General features: G+C 38.9%; 1 protein-coding gene across 2 annotated transcripts in view; it reads right to left on the reverse strand.

Annotated features, from left to right (window-relative positions):
* Positions 1 to 1,216: 1,216 nt before the first annotated feature.
* Positions 1,217 to 20,754, reverse strand: part of prex1 (phosphatidylinositol-3,4,5-trisphosphate-dependent Rac exchange factor 1) — an 83,830-nt gene continuing 64,292 nt past the window's right edge. For both annotated transcript variants that reach the window (XM_066643425.1, XM_066643423.1), the window contains exons 25-40: positions 19,085 to 19,334; positions 17,500 to 17,685; positions 14,291 to 14,379; positions 14,127 to 14,209; positions 13,239 to 13,329; positions 12,173 to 12,301; positions 12,037 to 12,078; positions 10,133 to 10,350; positions 8,610 to 8,712; positions 7,568 to 7,711; positions 6,610 to 6,724; positions 5,979 to 6,045; positions 5,584 to 5,759; positions 4,811 to 4,913; positions 4,612 to 4,679; positions 1,217 to 4,331 (exon numbers count right to left, since the gene is read on the reverse strand). In XM_066643425.1, coding sequence (XP_066499522.1) covers positions 4,289 to 4,331; positions 4,612 to 4,679; positions 4,811 to 4,913; positions 5,584 to 5,759; positions 5,979 to 6,045; positions 6,610 to 6,724; positions 7,568 to 7,711; positions 8,610 to 8,712; positions 10,133 to 10,350; positions 12,037 to 12,078; positions 12,173 to 12,301; positions 13,239 to 13,329; positions 14,127 to 14,209; positions 14,291 to 14,379; positions 17,500 to 17,685; positions 19,085 to 19,334 — 1,907 coding nt within the window. In that variant the 3' untranslated portion in view covers positions 1,217 to 4,288. The remainder of the gene's footprint in view (positions 4,332 to 4,611; positions 4,680 to 4,810; positions 4,914 to 5,583; positions 5,760 to 5,978; positions 6,046 to 6,609; positions 6,725 to 7,567; positions 7,712 to 8,609; positions 8,713 to 10,132; positions 10,351 to 12,036; positions 12,079 to 12,172; positions 12,302 to 13,238; positions 13,330 to 14,126; positions 14,210 to 14,290; positions 14,380 to 17,499; positions 17,686 to 19,084; positions 19,335 to 20,754) is intronic.

Raw genomic sequence — 20,754 nt, forward strand, 5'->3', positions numbered from 1 at the left:
GGGAACAGATTCAGAGGGCAAAGAGAGAGAAATACGACCTGCATGTCATCTGGCTGGACCTGGCAAATGCCTATATGTCTGTCCCCGACCAACTTATCACCTTCGCCCTCGACTGCTTCCACATCCCTGATTTCATTTAGCACCTAGTAGTTTGACATTTTGAGGACTTTGAGATAAGCTGCATGCATCAAGACTTCACTACGAAGTGGCAGCAGTTAGAAGTAGACATTGCCATGGTCTTTTCAATCTCCCCCATCTTGTTTGTAGCACCATTCGAGATCATCCTCATCGGGGCAAGGCCGGTGGTCAGAGGAGTTAGATTGCCATCAGGCCAAAGGTTGCCACCACTGAGAGGCTACATGGACGATGTCACTCTTGTGGAGCTTGTGGAGTGGGCAAGGATGAGGATCCAGCTGTCAAAGCCCTAAGTCTGTCCCTGCTTAAAGGAGCGATAGTACCATCTTCAGCACAGGTGGTGAGCAGATCCCCTTGCTGTTGAGTCAGCCCATGGGTAGCCTTGGCTGAGTTTATACAGCAGACCTCTCAGATAAGCAGGTGGGGAAAGTGGTGAAGGAACAGCTGGCAAATGGCCTAGCCAGGATTGACCGTAGCCAGCTCCTGGGTGAGTTTAAAATATGGTGTTTCCAATTCACACTGCACCACAGGATTATGTGGCCTTTTAAGATTAGCGAAACCCCCTCCTCAACTGTAAGCAAAATGGACAGTCTGGCAAACTCATACATCAGAAAGTGGCTGGGTCTGCCAAGATGTCTCTCTGATTTAGGTTTTTTGGGCAGGGCCAAGCTTCAATTGCCTATACCTTTCATCAACCTGAGATACAAGCAGGAGTAGGTATGGCTAGTTATGGAACTTAAGAAATCATCTGACCAACTTGTGGGAGCTACAGATGCCCAGGTACAAACAGGGAGGAAATGGAAGGCTCAGGAGGAGGTGGGCTTGGCAGTTGGCAGAGTGCAGAATGGACAAGCAGGCCTTGGTTAGGGACAGGCCCCCCACTTCTGGTCCAAGGGGTCAAGAGAGGAGGGGAAGACCATGGTGGTAGCTGAGGTGATGACAACCGAATATGAGAGACTTAACATAAAAGGAGTATATGAATTATGCTTGCTGGAGAAAATGTACAGGGAAAAACATTCAAAACAAATAAACCACACATTTAAAATTTTCAAATAAAGTATTTATTCTAAATGATGTCAGGACGTTGTATCTCTTCAAACAGGCATCTCACATGTACTGACCAAAAACCGTTTAGAAACCTGAGATTATATTTTCTTCTACAGTGTGCTACGGCTAGTGCTATGTCTTTGGATTCCACTATAGTCAAGTTTTCACTACAGGCGAAAAGACACTGAAAGCACGCAGTCAGTATATAATAATGTTTATGTTAAAAGCATCCAAACAACATAAGCCATGTCGTAAATTGTGATGCAGTATAATATTTGTTATAACCATGGCAGAACTTAATATTCCATAATGATGTGACAGAACAATGCATAGGCTGTAAAAAGTTGTAAAACAATATAAAACACCTGGAAATGCCTGTACATTATACAGAACTGCTCCGCTGGGCAAATGAGAACATACTTGCCACACATGCCATAATTATGAGCTCATATGACCTCAGGCCTGTCTGACATTTTTAGCTTGTTAGTCAGCATTATAGATTAATCAGATATTCATATGATTTAAAAAATAACATATAATTACATTCAGACATCCACAGTATAACAAGTCAAAACAGCACACCACCGTTAAATATAGATTTAAGCAAATGCAGGCCCCCTCACTCAACGAGTTCTGAGATAACATTTTGGAATTCTGATTTTCTCTGCTATATCCCACTGGGATCCGAATGCTCAGCCCATCATGAAGCCCACCCATTAACTGAGTCAGTTGGGGTAAAGCAGGAAAAGCTTCAAACCCATCCAAACAAAGCTCTTTAACCAAACACTGCAAGGACGTTAACCTGGTCTCTACAAAGCAAGCTTAAGCCCTGCTCTCAATTAATGGATTTTCCGTGTATCACCTCCAGCAGCAGGGGGAGATGTGTTGTCTGAACTCTTCTAAACGAAGACAGACGATTTTCTCTCCCGTCTAAAAGGCACTGTGAATTACTAAGCACAGCATAGTAGGAAATGGAATAAAATTTATATCACAGTGTTACACTGCCAGCTGAGTTAATGTCTGCAATCCTCTGACTAAAGAAACACAACTTGGACCCAATATTAGTTGCATTTAAAATAACAGAAGAACAGATCTGCTGTAAATGTATTCACATATGCTGCTTGGAGCTTCAGTGTACAGCCAAAAGGCATCAAAACCTGCTCATTCAACATTTCTTCTGAATTGAATTTTAATAACAGAACGTCCGCCCACCAACTATCCCCGGATTGGCTGCAGTAGCAGGTTCTGTTCTGAAGATCCGGTGGCATTCAACTATAAGAGCATTAGTGAGGTCAGAGTTTAAATGATTAGTTCTGGATCACTATTCCAATTCATCTCCAGGTACTGGAAGCTGGGAACACAGTACCACTGCTCCATGGCCTAATGCTCGGTGGTTTTATACACCCCTCCAGCTGACACTGGGTACGATAAAATTGTGCTCATGTGCAGCAGCTTCAGAGCACCCCGTTACATTTTTTAATGCTTTTTTTTATAGATTATAAAAAAAAACTCTGAGCACACATGAACATCTAAATCCGCAATGAGAGCACTTCACTTTAGAAAACTTTTGGACATATATTGTAGGTTGGTAAAGTGGTAATTCTAATTCAACTTACGCTATCAATACATATCTATTGTTTGGTTTGGTTAACACTTTGTAGCTTAGAAAAACTATTTTTCAAAATAACTTGAGCTTGCTTTGAGGTACCACAACGTTAGAACATCAATATCTCAGTAAGGAACAGGCCACTCTTAAATTTTAGATTCTCCTGAAATCTCTACTGACAGCATGGAGGTGGTTAGAAATTTAAATACGGAAAACACTGTAAGTGTAAATACACAATAAGGACTTCTATTCACATATACAGTATGTATACAAAAATGAGAGATTTACAATTTCATATTGTTTTGCTTTAACATTAATTACATTTAAATTATGGCATTACTGTTCCCCAAAATGCATACAATTATGCTCGTCCCTCTGATAGACAATGTTATACATATGTATATACACAAATAACAGAAATTCAATAAAATAAATTTACTATATCTAACCATCCTTCAATGATCCCTTCAATGTTTTTCCTTCTAATATCTAAAAATGCACAGTACGTTTAGCAAACAGTTGTGAATAATTTGAGCTTCTTTTTTATTGTGCTTCTCAAATAACATTTCTGCTACTCCATAAAACAGTCATGTTCTCTAACAAGGGTTAGATTAGCTTTAAGAAAGTGCCGAAACCAGGAGCACTCCAAGACATTAATTATGTTCCTTGAAGTTCTGATTAGTAAAAATCTTAAGCCTTCAGGAAGAATACTGTGTGTCAACCTGTTAATTGAGAAATATTAAATGTATAATTTGTATTTAATCTGATTACTTAATTATAATTTCTTATTTTTCTGTCCTCTCAAATGAACAATGGCTAGATGAGGGAAACCCATCATAAAACTGTAATAAAATAAAATAAAACATTTTCACACAAACTAAAAAACATCTTAAACCGTGTCTGATTGGTCCATTTAATACTGTTGGGTGGTTAGACTGGAATGGTTTCAGTAACATTGTAATACCTGATAGAACTGACAAAAAAAATAAAAATATTCCTTTTTTGAAGAACACTCGCATTTAAGAACAGTGCAGGATCGCACATGCTAATTTACAGTAATTGCACATAAACACCACATATATGAGGCAGAATTTAAAGACCTTAGCCTCACCATCTCCAGACTGAACCAGTACCTAACTGGCATTGCAGTCAAAGGCAAAGAGAGAAACAGTCTATTACAGGTAGTTTTAGTAACTCTGTTAAAGATGAGTATGGGCTTGGGAATGCCACCAGCAACGGGCCAAAATCCAAGTACATTAAGAGCAGAGACAATGCCATTGTAATAAGAGCAAACTCTGCTAGCCAAAGTTAGCGCTGCTAATATGAGCAATAGGCAAGTCTTGTGTTGGGGTCAGTCCGCCTCTGGTAACATTGTCTGCGGCGGAAGTCTGGCAGAACGAAAATGTCTGGAAAAGACAAAGAGTGACCTCTATAGGAGTCCCAGAGTCACTGTTTTTTCTCTTAATCTGAAAAGGGACCAGTAAACAGCAAGCAGTAAACTTAGAGGTCACCATCAGACGGTGGTAGACACAGCTTGAAGAGCCTGAAACAAGAAAAAGACAAAAAACTGTCAGAAATACTCCAGCAGTGACAGTTCAGCACTGAAACAAATACCCATCTGTCCCAAGAGACTGGCTCAATCTCAGATGTCCCCCTACACACACTGTAAGTCATAAGTAATAACAGTTTCTGCACTCATGAACTGGCTAAATTCTTCATATATTCCAGTCAAACCAGTGCCCTCTCTGTGTGTAATAATAACAACAATACTATTTTTTTTAAATAATAAAAATGTTACACTTATAAGAGCACATTGGTGATACCTGGGTGCAAAGGCAGGCATCTGGTCCATTACTTTAAGGTTTTTGGCAGAGATCTCCACTCTGGTGCCCTATGGAAAACACATTATAAAAAATATGATGTCTGAGCATGATAACCTGAGCAACATGTGTTTAACAATCTAAAACTTCTTTAGACAGTGCTCTTTTAGACAGTGTGATTGATTCACTGATTATGTGGTACCTGTTTGCGCATGATGTCCATAGCCTGCATGAAGCAGCGGGGCATGAGGCCATGGTTTCTAGCCAGGATCATGGCCTGCTCCAGAGACACAGTCAGAGTGCACCTAGAGAAAACAACCTCCATGTTAAAGGAATTCTGAGGCTGAAGCACGTACCGAGAAATTAAAGTGTTTATTGCAGCAAACTACAGCAGTCCATAAAATGACCGTATCTTTCTTTTTAGCTGAGACCTACTGGGTGCTCACTAATCTGCTGCTGTAACAAATGAGTTTGGCTACAGTACTCTACTTTCTTTCAATCTTCCAAAATGTGCAGATGTTTGCCAAGACTATTGATGAGATTAATGTATGCACTAGGAAGCGATGTCACATCTCCTTGCGTGTACAGAAAAAAAAGATGAAACCTAGAAAAAGCAATACTGGAAGTGCAATTCAGCTTTGCAATGTTTCAATTCAAAATGAATTTAGTGTAATTTTCACCTTATTACAGATTGCACTGATCAGCCAAGACGTTTTTAGTGTCCAAATATCTTTAAAAGCTGCTCAGCTAAAAAGTAGTAGAAGAGTATGTCTGTATGTCTATGTTTGCCCACAGTATGATAGCACTTCAGTGTCATAATCAAAATGTGGTGTGTGCATATTTGGTTTCAATGTTAAATTTATGAAAATGTATATATTTTGGAATAAAATTGTAAAATTTAATACATATACTACACCATAAAATTTAACCTGGGCTATTAATTTAATAATGTACTCAGTGTGTCATGGCTGTTACCTCTGCATGCCTGTGGCACACATGGTGATGTTGCAGGCTCCCAGGCGGCTGCAAAGCTCAGAGGAGACCAGCAGCACACTGACCCCTGACGGATGACCTGCAGCACTGGGCTTCACGTTCATGTAGGTCTGCATCAGTCTGCACAGGTCGTCCAGAGTGTTCAGAGGACGAAGTAGCTGCAGAAAAGTTAAACACCTCATCAGTCTTTCTGATAAGGCTCAGTGGCCACATGGGTCTACTCTTGATTCAAAATGGCTACAGCTCAAGGCTGGTGAATTAAGTCTCTGTAGTAAAAAAAATTACAGAACACCACAAAGTATATGTTGACCTTTATATAAAGCACACAAAGAAAAATGGTTCAAAAAATCTCAAGGCATGAGATCCGTCTTACTTACCTGATCTATTTTCATGGCAGTAGAATTCGACTCTGAGGGTAAATTGGATTTCTCCAGGTAGAAAGCCCTGAAAGAACGGAGTTCAAAATGTCTTCATACTGCTTTTGTATCAGACAATTTACCCAGATATACAACCTACAGCTATAGGATTATATAACACTTAATAATTATTACATATGAAATATATAGAGTGCTTTTTAATCACAGTGTGATAATCTCTGTTGCTCAATATGCACTCGGCATGACAACTGCTTTAACACCGACCTTCTGGACTGAATGTGTGTAACGCTAGTCATACACGCTGAATTTCTGAATGGCATTATGATATTTGACCCTTATGACAGACCTTAACTCCAGTATGCGTTAGGGTCTGAACAAAGTCATAAAATTGCTCCAAAATCTTTTTACAATAACGTAAGAATTAATTTTCTTTCCCCATAAAATTAGAAGAGCAACAACATAATATTTGATTAAAAATTAATTGTTATATGACTCATATAATTCACGTATATCAAATGAACACTGGGACAAAACAGTTTTTCAGCCACTTCCATTGCTAATTATTAATAAAAGCCATGAAAAACACATATCATCTGTTCCCTAGTACTGCACTGTGGTTATGCAGCTGTACCTGAGTCTGCGGTAGTAGAATTTGACTTTCTCCAGAGACACAGCATTGATCCGCTGCTGAAACTCTTCCATTGCAACAAAGTCCTGAGATGGAACTCCCTCGGGCCTCTCCAATGCTAAAATAAAGAGGAAACACACACACATTTTAAATACAAATCCTCTTTATGAAGCAGGTATAAGCCACTGCACTGCACACTGGCACCACTAGATGGAGACCAAGACTAAAAAAAAAAAGCAAACATAAACTCCTAGTAATTAACAAGAGGTATTGGTGAATTGGTGAGATTGCTATCCACCGCATATACGCTTAGAGTTGTCTTTTGGTCCTTTTTCACTTGTAGGTCATTGAACATTCTCTTAAAAAAAACACCAAACATTTTGAATAGGATCACAATGAAAAGAAGATTTTTTTTTCCATTAAGCTTTGATCATAGCCTCCCGCTTTTTTTTTTTTTTGGTAAAAAAATGTTGTTTATATCAAACAAAAAAAATTGCTTACTCTCAAATGTATCTCTCATTAGGAAAGAAACAAGTCCCTATGGTCCATAAGACTATTCTACATACTTATGCCAGGAAAAAAGCGTTTGAATTCAAATATGGAATTTGTAATACAAAAAAAACTATCTATCCCAAAATATATGAAGTGGATGTAAACATACGAAAAAAGGTATATTTTAGCACCGTACCTAACAAAAACATTAAGTCCAAGAGGTCTACGAAAATAGAGAAAGTATTAGAAATTGAAATTGTGTGAGTGACAGCTTGAGGTTATGTGCTGCAGACATGTCTTATAAGAGAATGTCTAGACATATTTTACTGTTCAAAGTAGAGAGCCAGTTCAGAAGGTCTGGACAGAGGAGGTCCACAGAGAGAATAAGCCAAATGCCGAGAAAGAATTTTCACCAGATACTTTAATGAAAGTTTAATGAAATATTTAAAATCGTGGATGTTCCCCTCACCTCTTGTGAAAAGCACTGAGTGGAGTTTTAGGCTTCCTCCGTTCTGCAGGCGAGTGGGCAGCTCACTGAAGTGACAGCTGTCCAGGTACAGAGTGACTCGGATGGCCTGCCGATTGCCCTCCACCTGATAGTGCACTGGCGTGTCTGCAACAGAGAGCCTGTGAGCTTGGAAAAAACTTGCACTGTTATATGTGTTATTTGGTGTGTATATTTCTATTTTAAACTATTCTCTTTTAACACTTAAATGCTCCTTTGAATATTGCACCTGTGGTATGAACATACCCGGAGTAAATGAGAACACAGTCGGATTTAGGAGTGAGTATAATAAGGAAAATAAATGCTGTGTGAAACTAACCCTATGATATAAACCTCAAGCTGCACTTGCTTTCTCAGCATGAAGCACAAAAGAACTAAATCCAGCTCCTTCACTGTTCATACAAACTAGACTACAAAAATCCTTCTTTCCTCCAACCAAAACCGAGGCTTTCGGAAAAAGCAGCTACAGTATCTCTGCTAACCATGTTGACATTCCTAAAAGGGACATCTGGAGGGTGTGATTGTTTGTGTGTGTGTGTGTGCGCCTGTGTGTATTTGTGTGGTTTAGAGAGGTGAGCCTTTAAAGATTTGGAATTAAGGACCACAACATTATAGCAGAACCCTGCAACCATTATTCACAAAGAAACACTGTAATTCTAATTATTTATAAATGAATGGAATTCGTGTTCTGTTCCTAGAGTCGGCTGAAGCTGTCAGTTCAAAAGCATATTTCTCTGATTGGAATTTTATACAGATTATGTGTGAGCCAAAGTTATGGCATTTCATCACGCTAGCCTCCAAGCTGCTTTACACACTTCAGAGGTGAGATTATATAAAACCAGGAGATGTTTGATGCAGTTTGCATGCCATCAGGTAAGTATCTCATTTAATATGTACACATGTACCAGATTTTGTATGTGCACCATAAACAGCACAGTGACGAATGTGAACATTACATTTATCTGTAACATTTTTATTAACATTTAGGTTACTGAGAGAAGCTCACTTGCTACTAGACATTCGTTCTCCAGTGGTCGGAAGAGCACGGTGACCTTATCAAGATCCAGCAAAGCTGCTTTAGTATCCTCCAGCATGGTGCGCTCCTCTCTCTGTAAGACAGAATGAAAGCGGCTACAGTTAATATATGCTAATCTATACTACACATCCAGAGTTTGTGGATATCTGCTTTTCCAAAATTACTTTTGAAATGAATAGCAGTAATAGGTCATCTGTCCCTCCTACTCTTGGTAGACGTCTTTATACTAGATGTGGGAACGTTTATGCAAAGATTGATAGAGTTCAAGCACAAGATCAGATCAGGTCTGGTTCAGATGTTGGTTGATTACCAGTTAATCATAGAAGGTACTGTATGTTATTCCATCATTCATTTTTCAGTTTTCAGAATTCAGTTGCAATGCTCCTCAGTAAGAATGGTGTGTGATTTGATACCACTCCAGATAATACCTAGCATTGAGTATTATGACTTAAAGATCATGTGCATGCTGCTTCAACCTTTCAATCTTGTTTATTCTTTCTATAAAGAGTATACAAGCCTTGTTTGTAAAACTGAATGTCTGTGTCCACAATGAATGCACACTGAACTAGTTCAATTTATGAGAACCGCTGTTTACAAATTTGCCTCACAATATGCAAAGTTGTTAAATGCCCTAAGCCAGTTTATGTTTTTATTGTGTTTGTGTTTTTGTCAATGTTCCTAGACAATATTTTAAAATGCAGTATCAAAAAACAAAACAAAAGGAGGCCCCTAAATCAGTTAGAAGTAAATGCATTTAACCTGTTGTAGGAAAGTGTGTGTGCATAGAGCTAAGTGGAGGATAAACCAGTTGGGGATAAACTTCTCTGCAGAACCTCATACATGCTTTGGCTCACAGAATAAACTTTGGATAAAGGGTAAATCAGTAAATTAGATATTTTTTTGTTCTTGCGACACGGTGGCGCAGCAGGTAATGTTGCAGTAACAGCTCCAGGGGCCTGGAGATTGTGGGTTCAAGTCCCGCTCTGGGAGGAATTTGGTGTCCACGTGGGTTTCCTCTGGGTGCACCTGTTTCTTCCCAAAGTCCAAAAACACACATATGTGGACTGGCTACTTAAAAGGGTCCATAGGTGTGAATGTGTGAGTGTCACACTGTGAAGGACTGCCGCCCCCTGCAGGGTGTGTTCCTGTCTTGTGCCCAATGATTTTGGGTAAACTCTGGACTCACTGCATCCCTGAACTGGATAAGCAGTTACAGCCAATGAATGAATAAATAAAAGATTTTATTTATTTTGTTAATGTATCACTTTTTTGGAATGTAGGGTAAGACTTGCCGCTACATATTATTATGTGATTTCCTAACACACACGTGTATACCGTTTTCGATATGGCTAATATAACGACATTAAGGAACTATGGACACTGTGTCCAGCTCTAATCCAGGAGTACCATAACAGTGGACAATGTATTGTTTACACTGCACTAACACACCTGCTCATGAAGTGATTTGTAGATGCTGCTGAGCTTTGGCTTACCATGTGTGGTGATAGTGCCGACTGGAAGTTGAAGAGCACTCCAATGGCTGAAATTTGCTCCAGCCACTTGCGGCTTACTTCCTTGCTGTCATCTTCATACTCGCCGTTGTTGTTGAAACGCAGGTTGAGTGCCCACATTAGCTGCTCAGCCAGAGCACAGAGCGCACCCACCAGGGCCTGGCAAAATATAACGTCCCTCCTTAACTGCAGCTCTGTGTCTGTGAGACAGAAATAACATACCATTATAAATATATGTAATGGTATATATATATATATATATATATATATTTTTTTTTTTTTCCTTTTTTCCATTATATCCTCAGAGAAAAGAGTGAAATGGTATCCTAAGCTAACCTATGTAAATATCTATGTAGGTGTGGGTATACAAATCACATATACATAAAGACAGATAGGTATATACATATAGAAAAGATATAGTGCAGAGATATTGTGCATGAAAGAAAAAAAAATAAAATAAAATAAAAAATAAAACAGAGTGGTGAGCTTGACAGAAACATATAGAAAAGCAGACAGACAAACAAGCAGATACATATACTGAGCTCAGAATACAGGAGAACAAACAGGCTGATCAGCAGAAAAGGTGAGGGGGAGGGGGAGAGAGAGAGAGAGAGAGAGAGAGAGAGAGAGAGAGACAGAAAGAGAGAGAGAGATGACTATAAATTTCCTTGCAACAGCTGTCTATGACAGAGAGTAAAATATAGTAACAAGATAGATCTGTATAACTGATACTGATAAAAGAGAGTAATCATTCTATATTGAGATGTCTGGCTCTAGCAAAAATAAACTGTCCAGCACTTTAGACAGTGAGATCATTCATTTACAGATGATTCAGACTCATATGTATTATGTCCAAAATGTAAACACTGAAGACTTTGAGCACATGAGTACTGCTTATTTATTACACTGTGACTGAACAATATTTTAACTCTCAACCCATGGTGGTCATTCTGGCTCTGCAAGTGTGAGAGTGTGCCAAACACACTAGGAACTGATAACCCTCTCCTCAGCCACACACACACAGTAGGGTCGGGGTGGGGTGAGAGCGGGAGCAGGTTTTGCACAGACTGTGTGTGTATGTGTGGGTGTAGCAGCAAGAAGCTAAGGATCAAATTCCCTAACACTCTCACAACAGCTTCCATATGCCTCCCACCGCAGACCTCGAGACACCCCCCTCCCCCCCAAAACACACTCACACATATTGTGTTTTCAATCTCCCTCTCTTTCGATCTCCCTTTACTTTCAAACTCTTGAACTCTCACTCAGAAGCTCACAAACACCACCCCCCGCTCCAATCCAATGAATCCCTCTACTCTACCACACAAACATACACACACTCACACTGTGGCATTCCAATAAAACATTTATCAAACAACTATCTGTGAGCACACACCCTGAGTCTCAGCAAAGTATTGTTCAGTAATCATGAAGTAAAGGCTTTGCACTTGGCCCAGATACAGAGAATAAGCCCAAGAGTTATGCAACACATTACATACACAAAACTGTGTTTTGCAATGACTAATGGCATAGTACCCAGCTACCTTGTCAAAATACAGCTTGTTCTTCAAATGTTCTCAATATGTTACTACTTTCCCAAATTAAAGACATCATTCAGCAGGAAAAGTTGGCACTTGAATATTTTAACATCATGGTAGATGTGTTGTACTGTTATAAGTGGTCATGAGATTTTGGTCAGTAACACAATAGGATTGTATTACTATTATTAGTAAAATACCTCATCATAAAACGTATCACGCAATGAATCTGTAAATGCTGCAATGCTGTAATGTGAACCATTAGAATCAGTGAAGAGACCCAAACAGCCCATTACTCATACACCGTTGTAAACATGATTGATTACAAATAACCTCCCAATATCCACTTACCCGTGCACTTCAGCAAAGCCAGCAAGAGCTGATTCCTCCCATCTACAACATAATTACACAAAATTATAAACAAATGCAACTCAACTACTGCAGCTGTAAACACTATATTAAAATAAACTTTGTGTTCCAAACTCACCCTCTACAAAGCGATGCAGACTGTCCACCAGGTTTTTGATGGAGCTGGGCAGGTTCCAAGGGTCTTCCTGGATGTTCTTGTGTAGAACATATCTGCAGCGTGCTGTCCAGTCATCTGTGTGTCGGAATTCTAAGCACAGACAGATGTGTAAGAATAAAAACTATTCAAGCACAAGAGTGCGTAGGCATGAACCATAGGCCTGTCACTACTGATTGTAATGGTCAACGAGTAAGTAAATATTTTAATGAACCAAAGGAATTCTAGAATACTCTTAGGGATTTTACTTATTCACTTATTCACATTAGTTACTAATTGTGGATGTAAATCAGTATGAATGATTACGCACAGGACCAACTGAAACAATACTAAGTCATCAACAGTGGAAGAAATTTATGTTTGCCCTCTGAGGTTATTTCATTGGCAAAGCAAAATGACTTCTGGCTTTGTTCAATAAACCAGATATATTTTCAAAGAAAGCGTTAGATCCCTCTTGTGGTGACTGTTCAGACTGCTTAGCTTGGCTTTATAATAAGTTGTAACTTCCAAGTTTATCATAAATGGCAAAGTAACAACTAAGCTTTACCTGTCATTGAATTTCTTTACTTTTCTATGTTCAGGTTCTAATAATACACACGTGTCCAAATGTATATGTGTGTATTATTAGAATCACTCTAACTGAAGGATGAAGCTCTCGTGTCTGTACTTAACAAAATCAAAAACAACGAAGAAAAAAAAAAAAACGAACCAAAACAAAAACAGGAGCACAAGTGTATACACACACACACAACTTATATGAGTCAATACTAAGGTATTCAGTGCCCTCACAGATGTCCATTGTTGAACTGGGTTTAATTATGACACAATTACAAAACCACACGTGCATGCACACACATTCAGACACAGAAAGGCAAACATAAACACACTCACTTAGAAAACAAGACAGCAGAAGGTCTTTATGGAATTAGTGATGATCTCACAAACCCTAGACCTAAACATACTTCCACATATAACATGCACACACACACACACACACATGTACACACAGCAGTCCTGTGCTAGGAGGTACCTGGCTGACTGTGGTCAGGGTGGAAATGCTTGGTTTCCTCACAGGCCTTGCTCATGACCGGCCCTTTCAGGAGGCTGTTGATGGAGTCAACCTGAATGTGAAAGAAACACAGTCAAATGCTACTGAATCCTTCCTTCACTGAGCCCTGCTACACCCAGTCTGTCCACAGCTTTGTAGCCTGAGATAAATCAGCACCTTACAGCACATTCTAAGAAGTGTTTGCTAAAAAAAAATAAATACATTTAGAGTTGTTCTCTTTATTCAAAATACTTTCACAACACATTTGGTATCTGATATGTGCTTCATTTTCATGTACATATGATATTCAATTAATAATGTAAAATATACAGCTATTTTCATATATATTTTAATAATATCATAAATCATGAATAAAATGCCAGATGTTTTCTTGATAGTATTTTTTTAACATGTTAAGTCTTACGCAATGCTGACTTGTTAGGTGGTCTTAAACAGACCTCCTTATGCTGAATTTATATCAATTTTTAAAGATATCTTTATATTTGGTTTCATATGTAAGTGAATCCATTTGGAGAAATATGTTTACATTACATTTATTCCTAGATTCCTTCTTAAAAAGACTGGAAAATATGATCAGCATTGGCTAGAGCTAAAGGGCAGAGGGCAAAAGTCAAAGGTTAAAGTGTGGAGATCTGAGAAGATGAAGGTGGGTGAGGGGTAACCTGAGTGCACACTGTAATGGGAGAGGAGAAAGGAAAGGAATCATGAGGAGGGTGAAACAAAGACACAAACAAAAAAGAAAGATCATGGGTTAAGATGAAACCAAAAACAAACAAACTGCCCAAACCAAGCATTCATCAAGAGAGTGGTCTTGGGAATATAAGCGCAATGGACTAACACAAGTTATACCTGATTAAACAGATGTTCCAAACAGCCATGGAGCTTGTCTTGTTTGTCCAAGGGAATCTGCATGTCACACGGCAGCTCATCTCCTAAAAACAATACAAGCACTCATTATGAATCACACCTACTGTCAATTAGATTCATGTCCAGTAAAAATGATGACGTCTTACCTGAGCCCATCTCATCACTTCCAAGATATGAGCTATTGCTCCGGACACTGGTGTAGGAGAGCACTGAGTCCCTGTTACTGTTACACTCACTGTAATGACACACAGAAAAATCCCCCGTTTACAAGACCATTCATTTCATCTTATTTCCAACTGAATTTATGATCATTCACTCAACCACAAATGTCTTCGTGAATCCTGAAACCGTGGGGGATATTTATACCCACACTTCAAATCACTTTCATAACTACTACAGTACTCCTTAATTTATTAGGAGTTTCTGAATTACACAGCAGTTAGTGAATAATTAGGCATTTATCTGAGTAACATATTTATAACAAGTGTACAGCAGAAAGGGGCTAATTGGATAGACCCACTTTTTTTTTTCAGGCCTTAAAAAATGTCTTAAAAGATCTACAAGAATGTCAATGACAAAACAAGTTGTGTATATATATATATATATATATATATATATATATGTGTGTGTGTGTGTGTGTGTGTGTGTGTGTGTGTGTGTGTATCACAGTACAAGTAAGAACCTCTCAGGAACTTAGACTGAATAGTCAATGAGCTTCAAGTCTGAACACACTTTATTGCCGAAATTTATGGCAGTGCAACTGAGTGCAAAATGTCAGATTGAAGAGGATTGAAGCGTAATGGTCTGGAACCAAACTGAGCTGTGGAATCCTTCTGACCAAATGTCATACGAGGTAATGGGCTGTCCTCTCCATACAGCTGCACATTATAGAATCGCACAGAAATAGGAGGCCACAATTACTGCACACCACACACCAAGAATGGAAGCAGCTCATCAGATTATGATGATACACACTATACCAGATGAGAGAACAAGTATGCATGTGCATATTTTTGCAACTATTTGTGCATGTGTATATCTGTGTATAAATAATGAAACCTGAGTCTCAACATGTGTGTACACACAAGTGTCTGTCAATACACATGGCAGTATATATATGCTAATGATTGTATGCCTATACTACATTCCACAAGTACAGTTATTGATATCAGTAATTCTCAATTAGTCTGCAATCTGTTGCAGTCAGTTTGTCATTTCTGATTTAAGCAACACCTAATTTCAGCTTGCTAATTAAAGGAAGGGATCAAATAACACATTTCACGAATAAGTATCAGAATTGAAAAATTTCAGAGTGTACTAAATAAGTATATATATATATATATATATATATATATATATATATATATATTTTTTTTTTTTTTGTAATATGTGCAAGTTTAAAAGAGAGAGAAAAGAGAGAGATTGAGAGAGAGAGAAAGAGAGAGATAGAGAGAGAGATGGAGAAACAGATATAGGAAAATGAACGCTGAAGAATTAGAAAATGTCACTATTACTGTGAGAGTAAAAGAGGAGAACAGAGTAAGACAGAGAGACACATACAGAACGAGAGTGCTGTAGGTGGGGGGTTTCAAATTCTGTTTTTAGTGCAAAAGATAAAATAACTGCAAAGTGTTTTTTTCCACCCCCCCCCCCCAATATCTGATGTCAGTTCTGGGTAGTGTAAGTAGAGCTCTACAGTATGAGCTCACCCACTATGAAAGTACCATTTTTAATGGGTGATGGCTGTATAATGGAAGAGAGTGCACACTCAGTCATTTAGTCTTGCAGCTTGTAGCCAGTCTACTGTTAGTGGTCAGTCTGAGCAATGCCTTGCACAAGCTAGCATCTTCAACCAATCCCAAAGCAGAATCAGACCACACATAGTAACAACAAGAGTAAAGAGAAACTAGGCAAGCCTAATTTAGCTGGACCACCATTAGCCATATAGCCACTGTCACAGAAGTTTTTCAGGAATTTCAAAAACAGGAAAGCCAAAAATACATACCCTTGTCATTGGAAGATGTGGAGAAGCTTTGGTGCTTCATATCAATATATTTGTTTACAATAATAACAGGTAATAAACTATACAATTTGTTTATTACTTGTTACTGAACATTTCTAAAACCAAGCACCTTAACATTTTATCAACCACGTAATCTATACTTGATAAAGGAACAAGGCATCTCTGAGAACTAGATATTAATTACTGACTTACATTTCAGGACCCGACTGATAAAACGGTGCTGTAACAAATCCACAGCCTCGTTTATTTTGAGTAACATCTCTCTCTGATGTTCTGGCTTTAATCATCTGGAGATTTTGTCCATTTTCATGTAAAGTTAAACAAAAAGCTGTGCAGATGCAATTTACTCGTTAGAAAATCAGCAACGGAGAGATGTGTCCGTGTATTCGTGTCGTTATAGGGGCAGACAAGATGACTTTTTGTTTGTTAAATATATAGTAGAAAACAAAAGGCTGGGTCACAGAAACATTCTCCAAACATAAAGGAGAGACTATGATAAATATTACCTCAACAACGTTCAACACATTTCTGTTTGAGGCTCCAGTAAAACACTGAGCTGCACCGCGGTGGATGGTGGACCTACAGCGCTGTAGCAGCGCTGAGTGTGTCCCAATTCAGCTCTCAACTCTCTGACCCTTTGAACATTTGAACACTCATTTTTTTAGGTCCCAAAAAGAGTACTTGTTCAGGGAAAAGAGGACCTCTGGTCACGGCCAAACAGTTCCAAATTTAGTTCATGAACTGGAATGTGAAATATGGCTGAACTAACAGACCATGCAGTGGTGCCACTTTAAGTTCTCTCTGTGAAATTCAACTGAATTAACAGTTCCTACTCGCGCATGCACGTTTCAACATTAGGTGTCAGTCAGTCGGTAAGTGCATATGCCTCTTCTAGGCCGGCCCGGCCTAAAAAGCTGACATAACAGTGAGATTGTTCAGGTCCCATGGTTTCTGCCTTAATTGTAAGTTTTTCTAGAACCGAGAATTTCACTGAAATGAAAATGTACTGATTGACTTAACTTATATCTTACATTTTTTTTATTATGGTTTAAAAAACAAAATAAAATTTCCCTTTTAAAAGTTAAACAGGCAGGAGAATAGGGGAACATCAGATGGCATGAGACTGTGTGTACTTTAAACACATCTGTTCCACAGAAGGAATGGACACAAAGCCTGTACTGGAGCAGGGACCTGCCTACACTTCTCAGCTTCATTTATGTGGTTCAATCCACAGCTTACAACCATCACTCATCACCAAACTTATACTCAGAGAACAGCACTTGCAACCATACAACATCTGAGAAATGTTTGGTGTTAGGTTTGGTATCTCACCTGTAGGAGTCTCTGTAACTCATGGTGTCATGTCCTGAATCCTCCTGATCATCTTCGTTCACTTTGAAGCATACTCTCTTGCTTTGATTTGACTCCTCGTGCCCAGGGGAGGGAGAGGGGACATTATCAAACGAGGGGGGCTCAGAGCCCTGGGGCTGGATGGGTCCAGTGATAGATGAAAGAAGCCTATAACACACACACACACACACACAAAGTGGTTTTGAAGTGCTCTTCTTTAGTTTTGCATCGAGTAACAAATAGAAATAAAAAAATTTAAAACAAACTAAATAGCATTAATTAGCAAATGGTTTAACTAAAAATACACAGCTCAATGTAGGTAATATTTATCCTCAAATACATGCTAATATTATTAAAATTATTGACAAGGCTGGCATCATCACTGGCTTTAACTGCAGCTTACTCATATTATTCAGAAGGACATTAAGATTTTGCCATTTAAAAACTATTTGAATTTGAAGGGGACTATAATTGTGTTATCGTAAAATATATAACTAAACTTCAGGATGAAACTACTGACTGCTCCTCAATGTATTATCAGAGAGAGCAAAGTGCTTAAACCTCACATTCTATTAGCCCCATTAAGACTGACATCTATTTTTACTAAGATCAGTATTAATGTATGTGCTGACATGAAGGTAGGGAGTTTAAGGGCAAGACACAGTAACTAAAGGCCACTAGAGAGCTCCCTACACAACAGAGAATCTACACAACAAAGCCTATTTTAGATTATCGAAATAAGCCTGAGAAAATGCATGTTTTCTTTCTGTGTTTCCTTTCTAGGATGTATGAATACAGGTTGATCACATGTGGGCACAAAGCATACATGTACAAAGTGTTCCATGTCATTTTTGGACAAGTCAGCCGTTACACGTCACTTGTTTCAACACGGTTATCAAACTAAAAAAAAAAAGACAGGAGGGAGTGGTGGGGAAACGGACTCCCTTCTCTGTGGTGTTATGGCTGAGTCTCAGCTGGGCCTCCCTGCCCATAAATATTTTTAGACTTTCAGAAAAGGCTTCCTGAAGCGAGAAAGAGAAGCAGAAGAGAGGTGGGTGGTGGGGCTCTCTATTCTCTGGTGTGGCAGAGACACACCCCAGCTTTTAACGGACACAAACAATTCTTCAACACAGCTGGAAAGTAGGTGAATAAAGCAGTTTCAGGCTGCTTTACGACAATGTATGTCTGTCCAAATAGACCTATACACACACACACAAGCTCTCATTATTGCTCAGACTTGCATTGTGACTGTGAGGCCTATATTTCAGAGCAGTCAATCTTGTGAAGATAAATTGAAACCACAACCAAAATGAACATTTCTGTTATGCAAAGGTGATAATGACCAATTCTAAATATCAGCTAGAGAAGTGATGCTAGTGATCCAGAAGCTTAAGCAATACCTAACTACAATCAGATGTTCTAATCTACTCTAAATACTTCCTAGAAGAGTAGAAGCTGTTACTGCAACTAAAGAGGAAATACCCCTTATACTCTTCATTTCTGATGAAACACTATGTGAGCATACTTTTGGCCATGTAGTGTATTATGTAATGCCCCTGCAACTTACACATCGATTTGAGCCACATAGAGCTTCATCTCTCTGACGGCGATGTCTAGTCGATTGTAGAGGCAGATGTAATTGTCCTGGCTTTCAGTGTCCTCCTGCTTGAGGAGAAAGCTTAGGCCTCCCTCTCTTCTGCTCGTGTCCATGTTCCCCTCCCCTCCATCGATGTCCTCATCCAGACCGTGACAACTCCAAGATGGGGCGGCCATGCTAGTCACACAGTGCACCGTGTGGGACATAGGGTTGAGATTAGCTGTGGAGGAAAGAGAAGGAAGTTAGGAATAAGACCAATCAACACCAATCAGGCTCAGATTAATGATGCTGTAAAGATGCAGTTTAGATTAAATACAAAGAAAACAGGAAAAAGAGATGAAACGGAGCCTTTGAAGCAGAAACACAAAAAAGGAAGTACAATTAAGTGCCATAGGGAGGGAATGAGCAAGAGGGTAAACAGGGAGAAAAATGGAAGGAAGAGCAAATGAAGATAAAATTGAGAAATCGATTGATATAATCAGCTATTTTATAGTCGGTTAATTTATTCTGATTGGCTGAGTTCTCTTTAAATATTACAATATATTAGTTACCTTTCTCTATGCAATGCCTGCTCGTCACTGCAAATATATGACCATTTCACACAATTACTTTTCTTTGGAGTATAAAAATAAATTTACATTATCCTATCAAAAGCCAGTAATTAAGATCAGCAACCAACCAATGATGATGGGTGATGAGTGGTTAGGGAACTGGGCTTGTAACCAGAAGGTTGCTGGTTCAATCCCCAGAGCCAGCAGGTCATGACTGAAGTGCACTTGAGCAAGGCCCCTAGTGTTCACTAGTGTTTCACTGCACGGATTGGGTTAATTGCGGATAATAAATTCCTCTGTGTGCAAGCACAGTGGCCAATAAAGTGATTCTAATTCTCTAATTTGCAATACTGCAACAGGACATACTGAGGCACTGCTGTATTTTATTGCTATAACATATAAACATTTGCACCTATAGTGTTCATTTGACTTTGTAGAATAGGAATATTTAGCATCATAAGCCAGAAAGTTTGAAAGTGTAGAAATAACCTCTACACTGTCATGAAGCCATGGCCCAGAAGGCTCTGTGAGCTCCAGCTTCACAAGAATTCCAAATATCTCTGATCGTGGCACAACTGCCGAGCAGATGTGAGGGGAAGCACTAAAAACAGACAGAGAGACAACCAAGAGGAGGTAAACCATCACGGCTGTGCAGCTCTGCCTAGACGGCGTCTACAGCAGGCAGACGTTCTGGGCAGGTGCAGCCAGAAACTACAGCCAGATGGAGCAGCGACTCAATCTGTTAAGGCTGTATATGAGCAGGGGGAAACTTAACTCATTCTTAAATTAATAATACGGCTAAAAATGGACTGACAACACTGTTTTTACGATGTAACACAATTTGTCCATTTTTAGAATTTACCATACATCACTAAGCCTCACATTTTAGCCTTATAGCAAATAAAGTAAATGCACAAAAGTGTGTGGACACCCAATCTAACATTTCTTCTGAGACCTGAAATATTCAATGTAGTTTGCTCACTTATTCCCTTTTACTGCAGAAAAAGACTGTATTCTTCTATAAAGTTTTTTGCACTAAATATTAAATGATGAAATAATATCCAAAGGTACTGAATGGAAGTCCACACA

Source organism: Hoplias malabaricus, chromosome 14 (assembly GCF_029633855.1).
Source record: "Hoplias malabaricus isolate fHopMal1 chromosome 14, fHopMal1.hap1, whole genome shotgun sequence".
Taxonomy (NCBI): Eukaryota; Metazoa; Chordata; class Actinopteri; order Characiformes; family Erythrinidae; genus Hoplias; species Hoplias malabaricus.